This window comes from Ailuropoda melanoleuca, chromosome 11, assembly GCF_002007445.2.
Source record: "Ailuropoda melanoleuca isolate Jingjing chromosome 11, ASM200744v2, whole genome shotgun sequence".
NCBI classification, from domain to species: Eukaryota; Metazoa; Chordata; class Mammalia; order Carnivora; family Ursidae; genus Ailuropoda; species Ailuropoda melanoleuca.
The window spans coordinates 13,486,663-13,501,902 of NC_048228.1; the positions used below are offsets into that span (position 1 = coordinate 13,486,663).

At 56.0% G+C, this 15,240-nt stretch overlaps 1 protein-coding gene across 2 annotated transcripts in view; it reads left to right on the top strand.

Moving 5' to 3' along the window:
• The window catches only part of PAX7 (paired box 7), a 108,756-nt gene that overhangs the window by 55,003 nt on the left and 38,513 nt on the right, over positions 1 to 15,240 (top strand). For both annotated transcript variants that reach the window (XM_034672292.1, XM_011234318.3), the window contains exons 5-7: positions 3,807 to 4,006; positions 13,267 to 13,432; positions 14,761 to 14,963. In XM_034672292.1, coding sequence (XP_034528183.1) covers positions 3,807 to 4,006; positions 13,267 to 13,432; positions 14,761 to 14,963 — 569 coding nt within the window. The remainder of the gene's footprint in view (positions 1 to 3,806; positions 4,007 to 13,266; positions 13,433 to 14,760; positions 14,964 to 15,240) is intronic.

A 15,240-nucleotide genomic window follows, 5' to 3' on the forward strand; every position in this document is an offset into this window, starting at 1 on the left:
TGCCTTCCTCAGATCTAGGGGCCGGGGATCTGCGGCTGGTCAGCTGCCTCCTACCTTCCGAGAAATTGGTAGGGCCGTCTCATTTCAAGTGTCTTCCTCTGGCCAGAGGGAGAGCAGGGAAAGTTTGGGGGCAGGGATGGAGAACAAGCCACCTGTCCCTTCCCCCAAGCTCAGAAATGGAATTCTCTACCACCTGGGAATACTCTGTGGCAAAGATGATTCTCGATGGGCTGTAAGACCTGAGTCCTGGGTTTTCTTCCAGCCTCGCTCCCCTAGGACTCCACTGATCACCTGTAAAATGGGGCTAATACTGTCTGGTTGGCCCTCCAGGGTTATTGGGAGAGACGTGGTGGAATCAGAACAGAGCTTGTAAACTCTAGGGTGCGGTACACATGCATCGGGTGATGACTGTTGCAGTGTGTCAGAGTTCAAAAGGCACTTGGCAATTGTTCTGCCAAGCCCGATTCATCTAAGAAGCCTTTACTGAGCACCGGCTGTGTGCCGGGCACAGTCTCTGCTCCATTCAGGGATCACACAGTCTGATGGGACCGAGAGACCCAGAAACGGACGGGTTCAGGGTCCCCTGATGAGCTTTGAGAGCCCATGAAGGCAGGTAGCTTTGCTGGGTGAGCCCAGGGGAATGGGGTGAGGCGTTCCAAGCAGAGGAAGCTCACAGTTAAAGGCAGGGAGGTGTGAGACAGTCTGGCTCGGTCATTTAAGGACGCCAAGAGCTGGCCAGGGAAGCTGGTGGGGTGATGGGCTGAGTCTGCACACATGGTAGGGCCTCACTGGCACACTGGCATGGCCAAGGCTTCCAGAGTCAGTGGCTGTGAGGGCCGGCAGGCTTGGAAGGAGGGGCAGAGGCTGTGGTAGAAATGCCCTGGTGATTTTCTGTCCACTTCCATGCACCTAGCCTGGGTTGGACTCAGCCCTGAGCAGACCTCATTCCTGCCCACTCATAAGCTTTGACAAGCCAAACGCCTCCCGTCTCCCTTCCTGTCTCTCGTCCATTCCATCCTCAGGTGCTCTGAGGCGCTCTGAAGTCCTGTAGCTGCCTCATGTTCTATGCCTGTCCTGGCCCCAATTCATATGGAAGCCGTGCTTCCTCCATCGGATTGGGAAATTCCCACAATAGGGGTGATACTTCCTCCATCGGATTGGGAGCTTCCTAAGACAGAGGCTGTTTTTCCCCCATAAGGTTGGGAGTGGGGCTGTTTTATCCTTGCTCTGTATTAGACTCCCCACATCCCTGAGCAGAGATGGGATCCAGGAACCCAGAGAGCAGGTCCCTCGCCGTATTCCTCTGTCTTGGGGGCTCTCCCTACACCTGCACCAGCTCTGTCCCACCCCTCTTTGAGAGCTTTCCGTCTCACAGCTGCATAGGGGCAGAGGGCAGGAGCTGCTACTGGCCAGGAGGCTGTTCCCCCACGGCCCACCCCAAATCCTCTGTTCAGTGAACGTGCTCCATGTCCACGCCACCCATGTGACCCCCTCCCCGTGCCCCTCTGGGTTATGCAGTGAATTTAGGATCAAATCCTTGGGACTAGCTGTCTTTGGCTCTGAGCCCCAGATGTGCTGGGGAAGGTGCCCCCGGATGCCAGTTGTGCCAGCGTGGCCTCCTCTCAATGTTGGGAAGCTGGGCAGCTGGAAAAGGGGAGACGAAGGGGTTGGATCTGACCCCAGGTCTCTGCCTTTAGGGATGTATGTAGGCAATGATGAAGGGAGGGCTCCCTTGCCATTGGTCGCTTGTCATGTGGCGTCACAATCAGGGACAGCCTGGCAGTGGCCAAGAAAAAGCAGGGGTGATGCACAATGGCCAAGACAGCAGGATGGAGGGAAGGGGACCTAGGACAGAGGGGCATTACTCAAGACCAGATGACGTCCGAGCTGTGGATGCAGCACCATGACAATGTTGCCAGTCGTGCCCTTTGCCACGCCAGGCCTTGGCACATGCTCTGCCCACGACCTGGAAAGCCTGTCACCTAACATCTAAGAGGCTATATTAGGTTTTTGAGGAAGGGAGGAGGAGGTTGTCTCGTGGGGGAGGCCTAGACCTGTTTGTATAACAGACATGTAAAGCAGTTGGACGAGAACAGGGGTGGGGACGGGGTGCAGGTGTGGAGACTTCCTGAGCGACTTTGTGGCTCAGTGTCTCCCATCTGCAGTATGATCACATGACTGACTCAGACTGAGCGCCGCGAGCCCAGTGTACCCAGCCGGGGGTGGGGGCAGCACCTAGCAGGTGCTCTCTTGATGCTCTGGTGAACGAATGAATGACAGAACACAGACGTGCTTCCAGGAATTCCAAAGAGGGAGTTGGGAGCGGAAGGGGAGAGAGATTGAAGGAAAACAGGAGAGAGAGAGAGAAAGCCAGAATGGGAGGAAGATAATCTCTGATGGCCTGCTTCCTCTTTTCCTCTCCCTTCCTTGGTCTCTTCTTCTCCTGGCCCTACTGTGTGCTCCCCACAGTCCCCCAGGGGCCACAGAGGGTGCAGCTCCTGAGCCCTGGCTAGGCCACTCCTTGCTGGCATTCCCTCTGCTGGATCAAGATGGGTAAGAGGCACAGGATCAGTGGGGTTGAGAAGCCAGTTCAGTCCCCAGGGTGTCTTCAGCTCTAATGCCAAGGAGCTTGATCAAGCCCTTCCTGCAACCTCCCTGGCCTGGACCTGACCTGATAGGGCTGAGAAGTAAGCTGACTCCAGATTCCTGGGCGCTCTCTACACAGGAAAAAATGGCCTTCATCCACCCCCCAGACTCCAGGGTGGAAATTAGTGGGGACTAGTGGGTAGGGGCCATGGCCACAGCCAAGGTCGTCAGATAAGATCCCCTCTTCCAGCCTGGAAGGTTACTCTCAGATTCTGAAACATCCCAGGAAGGGCCTAGGTATAGAAGTCACAAGTCCAAACCCTTCATGTTACAGACAGGGAAACCGAGGCCCAAAGAGAGAAGGTAGCCCTCCTAGGGTCACAGTTCTAGGCATTTAGGGGTGGAATCAGGTCTGGAGTCAAAGCTTCCTGACCGCCAGCCCTAAGCACACGCATGTGCTGTCTGTCTCCCTCGTTCCCTCTTTTCTGGCCTTCCTCCCTCCTTAGTTTTTGCAGTTCCCCAAATGCGGTAGCATTGCTGTTTAAATGGTCATTAAAAAATACTAACTATAAACAAATTAAAGAAAAAAGGCAATCGCTCTGTCACCCTGAAGGCTAATGTTNTCCTTAGTTTTTGCAGTATTTTCCCCAAATGCGGTAGCATTGCTGTTTAAATGGTCATTAAAAAATACTAACTATAAACAAATTAAAGAAAAAAGGCAATCGCTCTGTCACCCTGAAGGCTAATGTTTGCTTGGCTTCTGAGTATAGTGTTCCATAATGTGTCATGCATGCTTTTTCCAAAGGCGGGATCGACCTTTGCACACTGGTTTATACCTTGCCTTTTCCTTAGGTGCATGGAGATGTAGTTCATGTACAGCAAAATTCTCTCCTTTTGGAGAATACAGTTCTAGAAAATCTCAGCAAACGTATTTCATCGTGAAACGACTCAGTCCTAGGTCATGGACCTCCTTCCGTGTCTGTGGAACTAACCTAAACACCCAGCTGTGGGGGATTTAAGAACAAAACCAGTCATGCCATAAAGTACCGAATCCCCTAAGGATGGGCATGGAGGTTGCTTCCCCCCTTCACTCCGGTAAACAGTGCCGTGGCGAACATGCGGGAGCTGATGGTCGATGCAGCAACGGTCGGAAGGTGGGCCCAGAGCACCCCCCAACTCACTAGGCCCCCTCCCCCTCCTGCCCTCTCGCCCGGCTGTAGGGAACCGGCTGGACGAGGGCTCGGACGTGGAGTCGGAGCCGGACCTCCCGCTGAAGCGCAAGCAGCGTCGCAGCCGGACCACATTCACGGCTGAGCAGCTGGAGGAACTGGAGAAGGCCTTCGAGAGGACTCACTACCCGGACATCTACACCCGCGAGGAGCTGGCGCAGAGGACCAAGCTGACGGAGGCGCGCGTCCAGGTGAGGCGGCGCCTCGGGTGTGTGCCCTGCGGGCGTCTGGCAGAGGCGGGAGCGAGAAGGTGGAGGAGGCCAGCGTCCCAGGTTTGGGTGGGCCCCCAGAGGGTTCTGAAACAGGTGGTCCAGGGACCATGTAGATGAGGAATGCCACTGGCACTTGATGCGGAGTAAGTGGGCAGCAGGTGGTGCTTGACTGACCTAGGGGAAGCCAGGCTGTGCGGTGAGACCTGCTGGGCGGCCCTCATCCCTCCAGCGATGAGCCAGGAGGGAAGGCTCGGGAAGCATGAACGGCTCCCAAACTCTGATGAGGGGAGGAAGTGATGCGGTGGGAAATTCCTGAAAGGCCTAGCTTCGAAGACGGGTAAAGAGTTTCCCGTTACAGGCAGCATGCAAGCACACGGAGCGGGCATGTTCCTGGTGGGTTAGAAGCATCAGAGGGAGGGTGGGCAGACCTCGAACACTCCCTCCACGCCCGCGAGTGTGCGGTTCCTCATCGGAGGGACAGGGGGCGGGGAGGGTGGAGAAGGAGCAGAGCCTGCCTGGGCTTGGCCTGCCCCTCCCCTGCCCCCTCCCCTCCTCTCCCCTCCTTTCCCCAGGTGGCAGAGGAAGGCAGAGGGTGGTGGCGAGTTTCTCCTGTGGGAACCCATTCCCAGCCCGTCTTCTCCATAAGTGAGGCAGGTGGGCCGGTAGGAGGGGCTGCCCCAAACTGCTCACCAGGGACTCCCAGCTGAGGGGAGCCAGCCTTTGCTGGGCACCCACTTTGTTCCCGCCCTCCGGAACGCTGCGGCCTTCTCACACATGACCTGGTGGAACCTCAGACCACCTTGTCGGACAGGTCACCTCCAGGCAGGCCCCACAGGGGCAGAAACAGGCTCAGAGAAGACACACGCCAGGCTCAGAGAAGACACACGCCAGGGGCACACGGGCAGGGGCTGAGCTGGGCCCCAAACTCAGGCCTGGCAGATGCCAAAGCCCAAGTTCTTTCCATGGGGAAGGAAGAAGTGGGNCTCAGAGAAGACACAGGCTCAGAGAAGACACACGCCAGGCTCAGAGAAGACACACGCCAGGGGCACACGGGCAGGGGCTGAGCTGGGCCCCAAACTCAGGCCTGGCAGATGCCAAAGCCCAAGTTCTTTCCATGGGGAAGGAAGAAGTGGGCTCACAGCCTGGGATTTGAAAGCAGTGGGGAAAGTTCTAGAAGCAAGCTGGCACGTAAGCGCTCCAGGAGCCAGTGTACCTCCCTCCACCCTCTCCACCCCCACTCCTGGAGTGGCTGCCTTTGAGGGAGACCCCCAGGGGAAGGGGGCAGGCAGCAGCAGCCAGCTCATCTCATTCCCTCCCCTCCTCTCCAGGCTGATATCTGAGCCTGCCCTCGCCCCGGGCCTCCCTCCCCCTGCTCTGATCCTCTTGCAGCTGTTCTCCTGGGCACATTCCTGGGTGCTTTCTCATTCCCACGTCTGGCGGCCACGGCTGCTTCCCACCTCCTTGAAGCCTGACCGCTCCTTGTAAAATTTCCTGGCTGTCAGGGCAGTGCTTTTATTGGCCCAGGGGACCCAGAAACAGGTGTCACTCAAGGTCCAAGGAGGGAGGGGGGCTGGGAACAGGGGGATCAGCCAGAGCCTAGGCAAAGCCCGAGCGAGGGGGCCAAGGCAGACCTCTTGCACATGCTGACTCCTCTGTCAGCCTTTGGGCTCCCCCAGGGCAGTGAACCTCCCCGGCTTTAGCCTGAGAACTTAGCTTGACCCCAACGGGGGGGGGTCAGTATATGTTGAGTTGGGAAAGAATGAACAAAGGCTGACCCCCAAAGAGTCAAGACAAGAATGATAGAAGATTTGGCCTGGAGAAGAGGTTTGGAAGATGCAGCTAAGAGGCCCCAGAGGGTGGGACTGGGAGCCACAGGCCTGGGCTTCCATTGGTCTCTGATTCTGATCAGCTGAATCGCCTTCAACAGATCAGTTTTCCTTCCTGAGACTTGGTTTCCCATCTATAAATAAAGGCAAGGAACTAAATGATCACTGAGTCTCCTTAAAGTTCTAGGATCCTTACTTATTGGCAATCAGAGCTGCCTTGTGAGGTGATGAAATCCCCATGACTGGAAGCCAAAGTACAATGTCCAGTGGATCAGAACCCCTGGTGAGAGTGCTTCTGCTCTGGGTAGTAGGGCAGAGAGCTTAAAGCCTCCCGAGCACTGCTCCAATTCTATGGTGTTGAGGTCTCAGGTCTCTGTTTTGAAGAGTCTGTGGTTTGAGATTTTGCAGTCCTGACACATGTCAGCTCAGTGGCCCCAGGGACATGGTGGGAGAATGGAGCAGTTCAGAGCGGGCTCAGAGCCAGATGCCGAGGTGTGAGGTCCAGCTCCAGCACGTACGCCTCTGGCCTCAGTTTCCACATCTGCAAAGCAGAGATGACAGTAATAACCCCCCCTTGTTCTAAGGGTTAGACGAGCATATGTGAAAAAACTCACGCTCAAAGTTAGGACGTGCCTGGCACCAGAAGCACCGTAAGCGGGGTACGTTCTTACTAAACTGCACCTGTTCTTGATGGTTCTGACTCTGGCCACCCTGGCAACGCCTGGTTCCTTCATCTGGCACTCCCTTATCGAGCCCCTACTGTGTGCAGGATGCTGTTCTAGGCACTGGGGATTCAGCACACAGAAATCTCTGCTGTCATAGAGCTGATCTCCCAGGAAACAAGGAAACAGGAAAACGTGACAGGCGTTCCCTCCCTCTGGCTCGGCTCCAGCCCGGCTTTTGAAGCCTACAGGTGTTACTTGGCATCCCCGATGTCTGGAGGAGACACCCCTGTCTCGGCTGGCAGCAAGCCACCAGGAAGTGTGGGAAAGGGGTCAGGCAGGAGGACACATGACTTCCTCTGGAAGGCTCTTCATTTTTAAAAAGCTAGGGGCCAACCATGCATCTTCCTTGGAGGTAAACGGATCCACTGTGTCCCAAGTGCCAGGACCTCTGAGCTTATGTATTTCCTCCAGAAACAGAAGCCGCCCTGAAGGGAATCCCATTTTAGAAGCGCTGGAATCCCATTTTAGAAGCGCGGGGATCCCATTTTAGAAGCGCTGGAAGCCCTATAATTAACAGTCTTTCCCTAACAGTAGGTCATGTTTATAGCGCACTCCTTACGCGCCAGGCCTGATGCTCCGAGTTCTCCATACATTATCTTTATCATCCTCCCCACCATCCTGGGACGTAGGTGTGGTTAGTCCCTCCCCCTCCAGGTGAGAAACCTGAGCTTCAGCTAAGGGCAGAAATTTCCTAAAGACAGAGTTACCAAGCAGCAGTGCTGGGACTTGATCCTGAGTCGGCCTGTCCCGTTCTTTTCTTCTGGGCTCCTTGGAGGAAGGGTCAGATGGACTCTTCAGCTCCGTTAACAGCTGCTCCTGCAGCGTCCTGCTCCCAGTGCGAGGTGTTGGGGGAAGGACCAAAAATGGATACGAAAACTCAGCCTCTGCTCTCAAAGGACGCAACCCTGATCCGGGATTGTGGGTGGGTGCTGGGGCTACCCCTGCCCCTCCTGGAGCCTCCGTTGCCCACCAGTGAATGGGCAGCTCGCCCCGGCTGCTGGCGAAGAGCTCTTCCAGCTTAGCCAGCAGAGGCTTTCCAGCGGGATGGTTGTAGATGTTGTTCCAAGCACTTTGCCGGCGTGAACTCACTTGAGGTCCGGAACCACCAGAGGGGGATGCCAGTAATAGGCACAAAGAAACAAAGGCACAGAGGGATAAGGGAACTTGCCCATCTTAGCTAGGAATTAGAGGCAGGATTCAAGCCCAGGCTGTCGGGTTCTGGACTCCCTGCTCTTAATTGTGAACACATTGTGAAGAGGGAGATGCCTGCTGGGATGGAGACATCCCTGGGAAAACAGAACAATAGAGGAAGAAGCGGTGAGAGAATTGACAGCAAAGGGCGTGTCCTCCCAGATNTGGGGAAAGTTCTAGAAGCAAGCTGGCACGTAAGCGCTCCAGGAGCCAGTGTACCTCCCTCCACCCTCTCCACCCCCACTCCTGGAGTGGCTGCCTTTGAGGGAGACCCCCAGGGGAAGGGGGCAGGCAGCAGCAGCCAGCTCATCTCATTCCCTCCCCTCCTCTCCAGGCTGATATCTGAGCCTGCCCTCGCCCCGGGCCTCCCTCCCCCTGCTCTGATCCTCTTGCAGCTGTTCTCCTGGGCACATTCCTGGGTGCTTTCTCATTCCCACGTCTGGCGGCCACGGCTGCTTCCCACCTCCTTGAAGCCTGACCGCTCCTTGTAAAATTTCCTGGCTGTCAGGGCAGTGCTTTTATTGGCCCAGGGGACCCAGAAACAGGTGTCACTCAAGGTCCAAGGAGGGAGGGGGGCTGGGAACAGGGGGATCAGCCAGAGCCTAGGCAAAGCCCGAGCGAGGGGGCCAAGGCAGACCTCTTGCACATGCTGACTCCTCTGTCAGCCTTTGGGCTCCCCCAGGGCAGTGAACCTCCCCGGCTTTAGCCTGAGAACTTAGCTTGACCCCAACGGGGGGGGGTCAGTATATGTTGAGTTGGGAAAGAATGAACAAAGGCTGACCCCCAAAGAGTCAAGACAAGAATGATAGAAGATTTGGCCTGGAGAAGAGGTTTGGAAGATGCAGCTAAGAGGCCCCAGAGGGTGGGACTGGGAGCCACAGGCCTGGGCTTCCATTGGTCTCTGATTCTGATCAGCTGAATCGCCTTCAACAGATCAGTTTTCCTTCCTGAGACTTGGTTTCCCATCTATAAATAAAGGCAAGGAACTAAATGATCACTGAGTCTCCTTAAAGTTCTAGGATCCTTACTTATTGGCAATCAGAGCTGCCTTGTGAGGTGATGAAATCCCCATGACTGGAAGCCAAAGTACAATGTCCAGTGGATCAGAACCCCTGGTGAGAGTGCTTCTGCTCTGGGTAGTAGGGCAGAGAGCTTAAAGCCTCCCGAGCACTGCTCCAATTCTATGGTGTTGAGGTCTCAGGTCTCTGTTTTGAAGAGTCTGTGGTTTGAGATTTTGCAGTCCTGACACATGTCAGCTCAGTGGCCCCAGGGACATGGTGGGAGAATGGAGCAGTTCAGAGCGGGCTCAGAGCCAGATGCCGAGGTGTGAGGTCCAGCTCCAGCACGTACGCCTCTGGCCTCAGTTTCCACATCTGCAAAGCAGAGATGACAGTAATAACCCCCCCTTGTTCTAAGGGTTAGACGAGCATATGTGAAAAAACTCACGCTCAAAGTTAGGACGTGCCTGGCACCAGAAGCACCGTAAGCGGGGTACGTTCTTACTAAACTGCACCTGTTCTTGATGGTTCTGACTCTGGCCACCCTGGCAACACCTGGTTCCTTCATCTGGCACTCCCTTATCGAGCCCCTACTGTGTGCAGGATGCTGTTCTAGGCACTGGGGATTCAGCACACAGAAATCTCTGCTGTCATAGAGCTGATCTCCCAGGAAACAAGGAAACAGGAAAACGTGACAGGCGTTCCCTCCCTCTGGCTCGGCTCCAGCCCGGCTTTTGAAGCCTACAGGTGTTACTTGGCATCCCCGATGTCTGGAGGAGACACCCCTGTCTCGGCTGGCAGCAAGCCACCAGGAAGTGTGGGAAAGGGGTCAGGCAGGAGGACACATGACTTCCTCTGGAAGGCTCTTCATTTTTAAAAAGCTAGGGGCCAACCATGCATCTTCCTTGGAGGTAAACGGATCCACTGTGTCCCAAGTGCCAGGACCTCTGAGCTTATGTATTTCCTCCAGAAACAGAAGCCGCCCTGAAGGGAATCCCATTTTAGAAGCGCTGGAATCCCATTTTAGAAGCGCGGGGATCCCATTTTAGAAGCGCTGGAAGCCCTATAATTAACAGTCTTTCCCTAACAGTAGGTCATGTTTATAGCGCACTCCTTACGCGCCAGGCCTGATGCTCCGAGTTCTCCATACATTATCTTTATCATCCTCCCCACCATCCTGGGACGTAGGTGTGGTTAGTCCCTCCCCCTCCAGGTGAGAAACCTGAGCTTCAGCTAAGGGCAGAAATTTCCTAAAGACAGAGTTACCAAGCAGCAGTGCTGGGACTTGATCCTGAGTCGGCCTGTCCCGTTCTTTTCTTCTGGGCTCCTTGGAGGAAGGGTCAGATGGACTCTTCAGCTCCGTTAACAGCTGCTCCTGCAGCGTCCTGCTCCCAGTGCGAGGTGTTGGGGGAAGGACCAAAAATGGATACGAAAACTCAGCCTCTGCTCTCAAAGGACGCAACCCTGATCCGGGATTGTGGGTGGGTGCTGGGGCTACCCCTGCCCCTCCTGGAGCCTCCGTTGCCCACCAGTGAATGGGCAGCTCGCCCCGGCTGCTGGCGAAGAGCTCTTCCAGCTTAGCCAGCAGAGGCTTTCCAGCGGGATGGTTGTAGATGTTGTTCCAAGCACTTTGCCGGCGTGAACTCACTTGAGGTCCGGAACCACCAGAGGGGGATGCCAGTAATAGGCACAAAGAAACAAAGGCACAGAGGGATAAGGGAACTTGCCCATCTTAGCTAGGAATTAGAGGCAGGATTCAAGCCCAGGCTGTCGGGTTCTGGACTCCCTGCTCTTAATTGTGAACACATTGTGAAGAGGGAGATGTGCTGGGATGGAGACATCCCTGGGAAAACAGAACAATAGAGGAAGAAGCGGTGAGAGAATTGACAGCAAAGGGCGTGTCCTCCCAGATTCCTTCCTCCAGGAAGTCCTCCCAGATTTTGTGAGGTGAAGTCAGAAGCCCGTCCTCAGACCTCCTCCCAGCACCTGTATGTCACCTGAGCTTACCGCCCCGAGAAACAGCCATTCTTTGCCTTGTCTGTTGTGTGCCCAGGCAGGGGGCCGCTTGAAGGAAGGCTTGGACTGTCCTGTTCAGCTGTCTATCCTTAGGATCTCACTTGGCATGCAGCAGAGTCCCAGCAAAGGTTTGAGATGAGAAGGAGGGAAGGAGAAGGAAAAGACGGGGAAGGATGGAAGGGGAAGAACGTCTCCAACTTTCTTTAGTATTCTTTATTCGAGGAAAGGGTGACCCCCAGCTAAGGGACTGTGACAGCGTGCCACACGGGAGCAGCGGGTCCCACACCAAAGTCATTCTCCGACCAGCTTCGAGATTGCTGCCACGTATGCACATGACCCATATTGTTATTCACTTCTAAAACAAAATCGATAAGTTTTAAAATAAAAGTGTCTGCCACTGTCACATAAGGAAGGCCTTTGGAAACACACACCAGGGCAGACCGAACAACACAACGGCGGTCCCGCAGGGGAATAGCATGTGCAGGGGCTCCCCTCTCTGTGTTGAAAAGGAAGCTCAGCAGGTGTCAGGCAGGCACTAAGGCTGCATTAGCGCCAAGCCCAGACCTCGTCTTCCACGCGCCCAGAAGGCCTGGAGGGCAAGTTCAGTGGTTCAGGGTTCTTTAAGGTCTGTGTCGCTGCCGTCTGGGATGTCCTTCCAGCGTGGGGTGCTAGGACGCCCACCCTTTGGGAAACACAGGATGGAAACAAACATGAGCCCCCCACCCTCTCCCAGAAGCAGGAAGTGAGGAGACACTGCCCACTCCTCGCCAGTTCAGAAGCCCCTCAGTTGGGCTAGTGGCATCCATCCCACCAGGATGCCCCCGGGGACGCCCTCAGCGCCCTGGGGAGTGGGGAGAAGCCAGGACCTTAATTTTGATCCAGAGCCCGTCTTCACTCCTGATCTGACTGCCTCTTTGCCTTTCTCTGTGTGTCCCAAACGTGTCAGAGGCAGCTGTCCTATTCGTCTGGCTCGGAAAGCTAAACACAGCTTCTCTCCTCCAGAAGGTTCTGGAAAACAAAAGAAGACGCCAGGGCCACCTAAGCACCCCCCTCCCCACCATCCAGCTGAGACGGCCATCCCCTGTGTCTGCAGACGTGGTTTGAAGGTTTGGGGGGGGCCTTAAGTGATCCTGTGCCAGGAGAGGTCAAGGTCTTTATCCCACCACGGAGGGGTGGGGCTCCCAACTGAGACTTACGGCACCAGCCCTGGCTGAGACACACCAGAGACATCTCTCTATTCCCTTGTTCGTTCGTTCATTCATTCATTCATTCAGTATCCCTTGAGCACCTAGGGAGCCATAAGCAGTGAGCAAGAAAAGCATGGCCTCTGCCCGTGGGTCCGAGAGCCTGAGGGGGAGACAAAGAGAAGCATAGCCCAGAAACAAACATGCTAACTGCATGTGCTGGGAGCTCACGAGGAAGCTGGAGGCCTCTGGAGAGGAGGCAGGACCTGCCTGCACTTGCCTTAGATGCAGTGATTAGGGAATCAGAGAGGTGGAGGCATTGCAGCCCAGCCTGCTGTCGAGGAGCCGGCTGCGGGAAGAGGGCCTGGGTAAGAGGGAACAGCATGTACAAAGCCCAGAGTGGAAAAGAACCCTCCCCCCACAAAGCAGTCTCTGTGTCCCACCCTCATTCCCCTTTGCTGGCCCAGAACTCATGGCCAATCCAGACAGGTGAGTTCTAGAAAGTCTGATTGAGGTTCGAACCTCAGCTTCGTTACAGCTAGCTAGCTGTGTGGCCTTGGGCAAGTTGTGGGACCTCTGTGAGCCTCGGTTTCCCCTTCCGTGAGATGGGAATAGGAGGACACGTCTCACGGGTCTCCACGTGGACAGACGCGAAAGCGCTAGCACAGGGCTTGGAGCAGAGGAGGACTCCGATGTGTTAGGTTCTTTTTCCACGGCTGCTCAGTAAATGCCTGTGTCTGTGTGAGGTGGGTTTTCCTGATCAAGGGGGCCACGTGCTGGGTAAGCAAAGTTTAGGGCTCCGGACAAAGACCAGGTTCTCACATCTGCCTCTGGCAGGGGCATTTCCTTCAGGCGTGTTCCCGACGTGGGGCTTTCTGGAGGAGGTGGGGGTGAGCGTGGGTTAGAATGGGGGTGGCCCCCCCCGGACATCCGTCAGGGCAGGAGCAGCCGCAGGGGACACTGCACCCAGAGTCACCCAGACCTCCCGTGCCTCCAGCTCACGCTGTCCCGTGGGCAAGTCCCTCGCTGTCCCTGCATCTCCGTTTGCTCCTCTGTAAAATGGGGAGAACGATGCTAATCCCCTCACCGGGTGGTGGTGAGGACGGGGTGGGATCACGCCCACGGAAGTGCTCTGCCTGCTGTACCAAGCGGCAGGGAGGCGGGGGTCTCCTCCCACGGTGGAGGGGGGGGATACTGGCTGGACAGAGGGTGATGGCTCAGGGACCGCTTCTAGCTGTGTCTCAGCTCTCCACCCGGAGCCAGGCTGAGGGCTCTCCTCTCTCTGCTCCTCACCCCCAGGTCTGGTTCAGTAACCGCCGCGCCCGCTGGCGTAAGCAGGCAGGAGCCAACCAGCTGGCAGCGTTCAACCACCTTCTGCCAGGGGGCTTCCCGCCCACCGGCATGCCCACACTGCCCCCCTACCAGCTGCCGGACTCCACCTACCCCCCCACCACCATTTCTCAAGGTGAGTGCACAATCTCAGCCATGACCTTTGACCCCCCATCCCTCCCTTCCTTCACCAAGAAGGAATCATAAGGGCTATTTTGTAAAGGTTTTGTTTATTTATATGAATGAGAGAGAGAAAGAGCACTAGCAGGGGGAGGAACAGAGGAAGAAGCAGACTCCTGATGAGCGCGGAGCCCTACACAGGCCTCGCAGCAGGGCTCGATGCGGGGCTGGATCCCCGGACCCTGAGATCATGACCTGAGCCCAAGTCAGCAGCTCTACCAACTGAGCCACCCAGGTGCCCCAAGGCTGTTTTTTGAAATGACCATTTGTCTCTTTGCCTGTGGATGGGCTGTTAAAATGGGAAAAAAGGTCTTGCCCTTGAACTTCTTGGTTCTGCCAACAGACCACAGAGCATCCCGGTGAACAGGCACAACGCAGCCTTCCCGAACACTTTTAGAACAGAGCGTCTCAAACTGTAAAGTCACATACATTTCCTGCAGTCTTATTAAAATGCAGAAGGGACAGACAGACAAGGCTACCCTCCCTCCCTGGACCTTCCCTCCATTCTGCCCACCCCCTGCTTCCCCCTCAGCACACATTAGCAATCCCACTACTTGACATGTGACTCGTGAGGTCCCCGTGGCTCCCTCTTAAAGGGCTGGCAGGCTGGAGTTCTGGAAGCCGAGAAGAGAGGCAGGGGACCCTCCCTATGATTCTTGATGAAAAATTGACAATTGTCCCATTCTCTGTTTGCCCTGGCAAATAGAACGGCAACCCCGCAGCCAGGAGCAGAAATGGCAGCTCAAACCCTGGCCCCACCACTCACTGCTAGCCTTGTCACCTTGTACGAGAGCCCCGACCCCTCCAAGGCTTGGTTTCTTCATCTGTAGAATGAGAATCGTATTCTTGCCTCATACCCGTAGCCAGTACTTGTAAAGGCACCTTGCAAGTGGTTGGTGCCCACAAAATGCTGTTGGGACGGGCCTGGGTAGACAGCCAGCGGGACAGGCCAGCAAGGTCTGACTCTGAGTCCAGATGACACTTATCGAGCCCTGCTATGTGTCAAACACTAAGCAACATGGCTGGTTCACAGTTGCCTTGAGTTATGCGGCACGTCCCTTAGCTGTCAGTTAAGACTGGGCTAGTCCCTAGCGCCCTTGGCAGAAGCCAGCTTGGCCCCTCCTGAGTAGTGAGAGTAGGTGGTCCCCTCCCTCTGCTGGATGGAGACTGGGACGAGGAGGCTCCTGGCTTGTTTTCCAAGCAGGTGCTTCTTTCCCTGCCCCGGGATGCCCACCATCTGGGCTGGGGCCGCTTGCTCAGGCCCTCTCCTGGGTCTCTCCACAGATGGGGGCAGCACCGTGCACCGGCCCCAGCCTCTCCCACCGTCCACCATGCACCAGGGTGGGCTGGCTGCGGCCGCCGCAGCTGCTGACACCAGCTCTGCGTATGGAGCCCGCCACGGCTTCTCCAGCTACTCGGACAGCTTCATGAACCCGGCAGCGTCCTCCAACCACATGAACCCCGTCAGCAACGGCCTGTCTCCCCAGGTAGGTGGCCTTGCCGGACCTGCGTCCTAGAAACCATGGGCTCTTGGGTACCTTCAGAGTGTTACAGTGGCAAGTGGAGATGCTCCTTCCACCTTCCCTGGTCCATATTCTGGGGTCCTTCGCCCTGGATTTGTGTTCTCCAAGCTGCAGGTCTGGGTAACCCAGCAGGCAGATATGGAATCAGGGTTTGTTGTGGCCACCAGAAACACACTATAGACGTGCTCCTGGCCCGAGAGCCCCCCCCAGAGCTTCTGAAACTGGCCTTCCACCCACCTTG